This window comes from Arachis ipaensis, chromosome B5, assembly GCF_059453495.1.
Source record: "Arachis ipaensis isolate K30076 ecotype BB chromosome B5, ASM5945349v1, whole genome shotgun sequence".
Classification (NCBI taxonomy): domain Eukaryota; kingdom Viridiplantae; phylum Streptophyta; class Magnoliopsida; order Fabales; family Fabaceae; genus Arachis; species Arachis ipaensis.
The window spans coordinates 141,041,275-141,050,691 of record NC_142440.1 but is presented as its reverse complement, the minus strand read 5'-3'; the positions used below and the strand labels follow the sequence as shown (position 1 = coordinate 141,050,691).

At 35.5% G+C, this 9,417-nt stretch overlaps 1 protein-coding gene across 1 annotated transcript; it reads left to right on the top strand.

Annotated features, from left to right (window-relative positions):
* Nucleotides 1-395: 395 nt before the first annotated feature.
* Nucleotides 396-2,452, top strand: LOC148565995 (uncharacterized). The gene has a single exon (XM_088488968.1). It carries the CDS (start codon nt 458-460, stop codon nt 2,111-2,113), a length of 1,656 nt encoding a protein of 551 aa, XP_088345094.1. The 5' UTR covers nt 396-457; the 3' UTR covers nt 2,114-2,452.
* The last annotated feature ends 6,965 nt before the right edge of the window (nt 2,453-9,417 follow it).

Genomic DNA, 9,417 nt, shown 5'->3' with positions numbered 1-9,417 from the left:
TGTTTGATATTATAAAATTTATAGTACTCTTTTCCATATTTTTATTTTTTATTGTATTTATTTTATTTATATGATAAATATTTTTTATATTATTTTTGTTAGCATTTTGATTTTGCATGTATATAAAAAAATTATTTAAATTGATGTCTCTTTTGGTAATTTTTTATCTAAAAGTAATTTTGAGTAGTATAATTCAAACAACATTTATTTTACTATAATCAATTTTAATATAAAGATTACAAAACATAAATCACGTTAACACAAACTTACTTTTTATCAAAATCAATTTTGCAAAATCAATTTTATACAAACTTCCGTTTGCAAACTGTAATCCAAACACACTATGTTATTAGGATTAAATCGGTGACAGGGGCACGGGTAGGAGCCGTAGGACTATTTCCGCAGGGTTAGCAAACTCCCTCAAACTTTGACAACAGCGAAAGTGCGAATCACTAAAATGTTGTCATCCTCAACCTCAAGGATCACTTTCATTTTTAGGTATTCTCTTCTCCAAATCCCTAATTTTGTTTCCTTCCCTTCCTCTTCATCCCTTCACTCTCATTCTGAGCCCCCATCCTTTCGCCAAGTTGATGAAGCTGTTCATTCCTTCACTCGCATGCTCTCTATGCGTCGTACTCCTCCCATCATCCAATTTAACAAGATTTTGGGATCCCTTTCCAAGACGAAGCATTTCCACGCCGCCGTTTCCCTTTTTCAGCAATTGCAAGTCAGGGGAATCGCCCCCAGCATAGTTACTTTGAACATCTTAATCAATTGTTGTTGCGCCATGAGTCATATGAAGCTTGCTTTCTCTGCTTTCGCTAAGATTTTCAGGATGGGTTTTCAGCCTGATACCGTAACCTTGACAACAATCCTGAAAGGCCTCTGTCTCTGTGGTAATATTGAAAAAGCACTGCACTTTCATGCCACAATGTTGGCTTATGGATTTCACTTCGACCAAGTCACTTATGGGACCTTGATCAATGGGCTTTGTAAGACCGGACACACATCAGCTGCTATTCAAGTGTTGAGAAAGATCCCACGGTATGGCATTGCTCCTGACGTCTTCATGTACAGCGCAATTATTGATAGCCTCTGCAAGGTTACACTTGTAAGTGAGGCTTTTTATTTATACTCTGAAATGCTTGCTAGGGGAATTTCTCCAGATGTTATCACATACAGTTCTCTCATTTTTGGATTGTGTCTTGAAGGTCAATATAAGGAAGCCATTGATTTGTTAAGTGATATGGTGCTTAGAAACCTTACTCCTGATGTTAGTACCTATAGTATTTTGATCGATGGGCTATGCAAGGAAGGAAAGATCAAAGATGCAAAAAATGTGTTGGCTGTGATGACAAAACATGGTGTGAAACCAAATGTGGTTACTTATAACAGCTTAATGGACGGATATTGTTTGGTTAATCAGGTAAATAAGGCAAAATATGTATTCAACACAATGGCCCAAAGTAGAGTGTTACTTAATGTTCAAAGTTACAATATCATGATTAATGGCTTGTGCAAAAGTAAAATGGTTGATGAAGCCTTGAGTCTCTTTGAAAAAATGCGTAGTAAGTACTTGGATCCAAACACGGTAACTTACAACACTCTTATTGATGGCTTGAGCAAATCAAAGAGAATCTCTTGTGCTTTGGAGCTTCTTGTCAAGATGCACAAGAGAGGTCCACCCGCTAATGTAGTCACTTACAATTCCTTGTTGGATGGGATGTTCAATATCAAACAAGTTGACAAGGCACTTATGTTATTCAAGCAAATGAAAGAGAGTGGCATTGATCCAGATATATGCACGTACAATATACTTATTGATGGCCTATGCAAAGGTGGAAGACTTGTAGTTGCAAAAGAGATCTTTCAAGATCTTTCTGTGAAAGGCTATCCTCCAGATGTGAGGACATACAATATTATGATCAATGGGCTCTGTAGAGAGGGCTTGTTTAAAGAAGCATTGGCCCTGCTGTCGGAAATGGAACACAATGGTTGCTTACCAAATGCTGTGACTTTTGAAACTGTTATTCGTGCTTTGTTTGAAAAAGATGAGAATGACATGGCGGAGAAACTTCTTCGGGAAATGGTTGCTAGAGGCTTATTGAATTGATAAAAGAAGGTAAGATACATCAACTCGAATTGAAATTACATCTCATTGTTGCTGAATATGTATCATAGTTTTGTAAATTCTGTGTCTGTTGGGTCAGAGGACTTTGGCAATGCCATAACATTAATTAATTTTGTACTTTCGATTTTTGCAAATGCTATCATCCTTTTTCATTCCACTACATTATTGATTCTTTAGATGATATTCCTAGTTATAGCTTACAGATTTAGTGTTTAAGATCTCTTTATAGGAATAGAGTGTTCTTTACTGTTATTCTATGAGATCATGTATTTATCATGCTAAAATTAAGCAAAACTAAAAAGATTGAAAATTTTGTTTTGTTGTTTGTTGTTTGTTCTCTACTATTCTGTTGTGCAACTTATTTTTCCGTATCTTTATAGGTACCATATATATATATAAGGAAATTTAAGTAGGTAATAAGGATTTATTCTTAGGCTATATAGTTTACACTTCCATCTTAAAAATAAACCCACCTTCTAAAATGCATGTCCCCACTTTTCATCAACCTAAGCAACATCGAGTCAAGGTAACATGGTTTAGTTATCTCAAGATTTTTGGCCATTTTCTTAATTAATGCTACTCAGTTGTATTGCTTGGAAATTGCTTCTGCTGAAAATATGTACATTATGAATTACTTTTTCGGAGAATATTTTTCTGTTAATTCTTAGATAAATTACTCCATTATTTCTTGTGTAGACATTATTCCATTGTCTCTAAGTCTCTGTTTATTAGCATTTTAAAAAAAGTTATTCGCTTGGAGTTTTGTTATGGGGGTGTTAAAGTGAAACAATACAGAATTCTGAGTGTTCGCTAATTTTTCCTCCAAATACTAATTTTCCCTGCATATATCCTTCCACTTCCTAATTTTCGATCGTCATCATTCAATCATAATTTTTCTCTCCAAATAAATTTTTTTATCACCATCGTTCAACAATACACTTTCAGGGCTCCAATAATAGTACGATAGCTCCAGCATCTTTGTACTTGTTTTGTTCTTTTCAAATTTAATACTCATGCTTTACTTCAAAATTTTTTGTTCGATAAATTTTTATTTCAGAAGTCAATTACATTATGTTTTGTCAATGTGACTTATTCAGCCCTCCATCTATGTTATTATTTTTATCGTATTTGTTATGTGCATAAGGGCATTTAAGTTAATTCTTCTTCGCAGGAATTTCACATGTTTCCGTTGAGCGGGTACCTCAATCCCTGTCTTCCATCCCCATTTATTGGGGGTTGGAGGGAAGGGAGGGGTCCTCATCCCCGTGGGGATTTTGCGAGTTCTGTTAAAACTCCGGATAATCTCAATAGATATCCATGGGTTCAAGGTTTTTGGCCATCCCTATATACAACATATAATGAACTAGTGATTCAACTATTCAGATTGTTATAGAATTCATATTCTAGAATACTATCTTCAATTCTGCAGAATCTATTCTGCTTTCTTTGCATAAAAAAAATGTTAATACATTGATAAAGATACTGTAATATGGCAAAATGATCAAAGAATTAAAGAATCATTGAATTGCTCTATGATAACTCTAAGTACATGCGTTTTGGTTGCAATTGATGAAATGAAATCTCAATATAATCTCATCAACCAAGCCCCCATCGCAAAAACAATAATAAAAAAAATTTCAGCATCAAATAAACAAAGATTCATATATATATAAATTTGGGCAATGTACTTAAATAAATAAAATGAGAGAATTCTTTATCTGATTATAACATTTGGAAATTCTTTACGTGAGTGTCTTGTTTTGTTTACTATGTAAATCGTGGGAGCTAACCACGGTTTCAATATATTCATAAATCGTGGGAGCCTTGGACGGATTTCAGTTGGAAAACTTTGAACATAAACCGTGACTGTTTACCACGGATTATGAAGGAAAATAGGTAGCCATAAACCGTGCTTGGTCACCACAGTTTATGAAAAAAAAAAAAAAAAGCTCTGAACATAAACCTCCCTTGCCTACCACATGCATAGAGAAGTATAAATACATAATTCGTCATCACGGATAGCATTTGTGCCAAACCAAAATTGTTGCACCTTGGTGGTTGAGAGAGTTGGAGGGAGAGGTTTGAAGGTTTTGGTGACATTTGAGTGGTGGAGCCATAGAGGACGAAGCTCGCATGTACCGGCTATATTAAATTATTAATTTTAGTTACACTTAAAAATGAATAATACTTTAAAAATAACTAAAAAAAATTCAAAAATCTTATGTGAAAATAAGTATAAATATCAGGATGGTCAATAAATAATTACCGAAGAATAAAAAGAGTAAAAAATAATTGTAAATTCTAAGAGTTGAAATAGTAAAAAGAATGAAAAAGAAAAAGTTGCATTTTTTTAAAAATGATATTATAAAATAATAAATTAAATTTTTTATTTATAATATTATTTAATTGATATATATCTAACTTTTTCTTCTTCATTCTTTTTACTATTTCAACTCTTAGAATTTAAATTATTTTTTACTCTTTTTATTCTTTGGTAATTATTTATTGACTATCCTGATATTTATACTTATTTTCACATAATATTTTATGTACATGTTGATTCACATGAGATTTTTGAATTTTTTTAGTTATTTTTAAAGTATTATTCATTTTGAAGTGTAACTAAAATTAATAATTTAATATAGCCAGTACATGCGAGGTTCATTCTCTATGGCTCCACCACCCAAATATCACCAAAACTTTCAAACCTTCGAACCTCTCTCTCCAATTCTCTCAACCACCAAGGTACAACAATTTTGGTTTGGCACAAATGCTATCCGTGATGACGGATTATGTATTTATACTTCTCTATGCATAAACCGTGGTAGGCAGTAGAGGTTTATGTTCAGAGTTTTTTTTTTTTTCATAAACCGTGGAGACCAAGTACGGTTTATAGCTACCTATTTTCCTTCATAATCCGTGGTGAGCAGCCACGGTTTATGTTCAAAGTTTTCCAGCTGAAATCCGTTCAAGGTTCCCACAGTTAATGAACATATTGAAACCGTAGTTAACTCCCACGGTTACATAATAAACAAAACAAGACACTCACGTAAAGACAGTTTATAATCAAATTTTTCCAGCTGAAATCCGTCCAAGGCTCCCACAGTTTATGAACATGTTGAAACCGTAGTTAGCTCCCACGGTTTACATAATAAACAAAACAAGACACTCACGTAAGGAGTTTTTAAATGTTGCAATCAGGTAAAGAATTCTCTCATTTTATTTATTTAAGTATATTGTCCAAATCTAAAATAAAGCAGCAGCCAACAAAGCAAAAAAGCTTGGAACACCAAAACGAATATGTCTTGTTGCAGTTGATGATTCAGCAGGGGACCAAACATTTTAGGGTCTAACTTTATATCTGAAACCAGCAAATCTAGTTTGAATTTTTGTAAATTATTGGATAAATTTATTCACTACTATGCATTAATAAAAAAGTATAGATATATTTATCACTTTGTATTTGTATCTGTAAGTACTCTTATAATTCTAACATTTAAGTTAAGTTCTAATTCTATTTCTAATGTTTGATGTTTATTTTCCAAACATATTTATTTGGTTCTAATGATTTAAAAATAAAAGTAACAGAACAATAAAAGAAATAAGAAGGCAATAATAGAGAGAAAATAATATTTTTGGAAAAAATTTTAATTTCGACCAAAAGATTAAAATAGAATGAAATAAAATATTTGTAAAAAAAGAATTTTTAAGTGTTAGGAACTAAATTAAAATGTAACCGAAACTTTAAAGTCCAAAATAATATTTTTATCTTGTATAAATTATCCATAAAAAATTTGTGCTAATTTTTCGTCATCTATTTTAAGAGGATTTAGTTGTTTTCAAATCTAAAAGGATGATATTTTTCTATTTTTTTAGAAATAGTTTTGAAAATTTACTTTAGATAAATATATTTGTCATAAATAAATTACTTCAAAATTGCTTAAATTTTATTTAACTTGTTCAACAAATATTTCAAAATTTCATTGTTTTTTTTCAGACATGAAAATTTCAATGCTTCAAACACAATAGTATTGGTTGATGATTTGCCTGATAGGCTGATACTGGTGGGCTTTTTACTGCAATGAAAATAAAGCAGCAAGTTGAAACCAAGCCATCCATTAAGTGAACAAAATTTGAAGAATACAAATTATAGACATTATGTTATTGGAAAAATATAGGTAAATAATGAAAATATTAAACAATGTAAATAATAGATATATCGGATGTTTATTTTACTAGTGTATGGATGGTTATTTTAATATTAAAATTTAGAAGATTAATTTAAAGGTGTAGTGTGTTTTTATTTAATTGGTGGTTGTTTATATTGTTCAATCTCCCTAATATTCCCCTATGTTATTAATTCAAGGTTTCAACTACATTGTGCGAAAGCACAACACAAGTACACAACTCGGTGAACATTATAGAAGGTATATGTTGATTGGGTGAAAGCGAGGATAATATAATAGGGAACAATTCCACAAACTATAAAATGTTCATCTATTTGTTTTAATTTGTTTACTTAGTAGGTTTATAGCTATAATGGTTTTGTTCTCTTAATTTGATTATGGATCTTTCAATGGAAAATGCAATTTCTCGGTTGTTAAATTTTTAAACCAAGAAAAAAGATATAATAATAAAAATGTTACTATGAAAATAAAAGGAAAAAATTTATAAAAACAATCAATATTCCGATTTTCATGTGAAACAAGACAAATATTGCATTTGTTTAAAGATATCTGAGAGAGACTGAGAGAGAGAGATGAGAGAGAGAAAGAGAGGGGGTGGGAAACACCGGGAGGGGTAGGGTTAGGCAAATCAGTAGAGATCCGAGGGTTTGGAATCGAGAAGAGTGCTGTCGTTTGGAAAACGAATCGTTCTCAATTTTTGTAGATCATCTCCCGGATGATATATCAAAAAGGGAGCTGTACCACTTATTCAACTGGACTCGACGCATAAATGATATCTATCTTTCACGAAAACAAAAGCATGGTAAGATGTACGTGTTTGCATTCATCAAGTTTACAACAAAGGGTGGAGCTTTGAAGGCTATTGCAGAGATGAACAGAACGAGGCTAAGAGGGAAGATCATCTCAGTCAGAGAAGCGAGGTATCGACATAAGAATGACACGGAGTATAGTAAGGGGCTTCAAGAGGCGGGTGATGCCCAGAATGGTGTGAAAATTCAAACTCAACCTGAGGATAGCACGAGGTTTCTGAGGAAAAATGTGAAAGAGGTGAGAGAGCAGGGGAAAAAGAAAGATCCACATGGCAATGGATGGACGAAGAAGATAGAAATTCCAGTGGCAAAAGTAAACCTAGAATGGCTACAGAGGAGCCTCATAGGCGGGGCGACGAAGGCTATGAACCTCCCATCTCTGATGTCTATGATTAGGAAGAATCTGCCTCAAGTGGTGCATGTGCGAGAGCTAGGAGCGTATAAGGCTCTCATGACTTTTGATAGTGTATTGAGTGCAGAAGAAGCCTACACGTTCAAAATGAACAATATGTTGCAATTTTTCCACAACGTATGGAGATGGAATGAGGAGGAACGTAGTAAAACTCGAAGGGTCTGGTTAGAATGTTTCGGTGTTCTATTGCATACGTGGTCAGTGGAGACATTTAAGGTCATAGAAAGCCAATGGGGAGAAGTGATTGGATGTGACGAAGCCACTAAATCTTGCCTCTCATTTAGCGTTGGACGGGTACAAATTGATACTTGTATCATGGACGCCATCAACGAATGAATCCACGTCACAGTTGGCACTAGCGGGTTCGACGTTTTGGTTAAAGAGGTTGGTCGTGAGAGTTATAGTGGAGAGTGCAAATTTGAAGAGATAGGGAATCTTGGCCTCCCTAAAGCATGCGAGACGGTTGCGAGCAGCTCGAAGACCATGCTGCCAGTGGAAAGCATAAACCCGATGGCTGAGCTAGTGATGGTGGTGCCAAGGGAGGAAGAAAGTGACAAGGGTAGAGTCATAAATTTAGAAGAAATTTTGAATGAATGGATTAATTACAATCCAGTATAAATGTGTATAGAAAGGAAAACACCTGATTCGGAATCAGAGGAAAGTGAGGATATTATGGGATGTAATAATTTGAGTGTTAATGATGATGCATAAGAAAAAACACTGAGTTGGGCTTACAATAACAAGAAGCTGAAGCAAAACGGTACTTGGAAGGAAAAAGAAATCCAAAGCAAGCTTATTATGAAGCCCAACACGGTTTTTTGTGGAAGCTGCGCCAATAAAGTAGGTATAGGCCTCCTTCCTACAGCAGCTAGCCCAACTCGTGCTGGCCACACTGAAAACGCTGGAGGAGACGGGCTGGGTAATCCGGATTGGGCTGGTGCGCTCCAGACTGAAGCAACCCGGTTCCTGGTCTGTGCGCAGCGCTGCCACATCAACGTGAGGGGAGGTTCTCGCAGATGATTGGCGTGAAGAATGCGCAGGAAGTGGGCGCCACTGGATCCGGCGATGAGCGTCGTGTTGGTCATGGAGCTACCCGACCTGCAACGGCGGTAGAGACCTGCGACCAAGGACTATTGGTGTGCCCTCCCATGGAAGCTGACTCTCCACCTGGGCTCCGTCTAACACCGGCGATGGCGTCGCCGCGCTCCCTCATGGACGGCGAGCCTGACCCGGATGCAGAGCTGCGCTGCTTAGCACCTCGGGAGTCTGAAGCCGGTTCAAAGGTTGACTTGTTGAGGCTTACGGATGACACACCTAGGAACTGTTTGAACTTGATTGCTGAGGGAGTAGACAGAGACAGAGTCAGAGCTGAGCTTGCTGTGGACGATAGTGATGATAATATGGGAAATAGTGACGGGAAGGACAAGGAAAGGGAGGAAATGATGATGGAGAATAGGAGGACGTGGGAGCTGGCTGTTGAATTAGAGCTGTGCAGTATGACGAAGAAGATGATATCATGGCAATCCTTCAAGAACAGAACGAGGCCTTAGCTCAGAAGAGGAGGTTAGCAAAGAAGAAAGAGAAGGCACGATGATGCAGACCTAAAAATCCCAAAAAGGTGTGTAAAACAGTTTTAAAATGATTTTTAGCGCTTGGAATATTAGGGGGTTAAGGGGTGTTGGAAAGGTGAGTATGGTGAAAAATCTAAAAAAGAAGCAAAAATTGAATATGTTAGGATTGGTTGAAACTAAATTGCAAGTCATGACTAAGTTTGATGTAATCTGAATCCGGGGAAGCGATAATGTCGGGTGGGAGTTTGTAGGGTCGGAAGGCTCATCTGGGGGTCTGTTGTTAATGTGGGATGACATGCAATTTAAA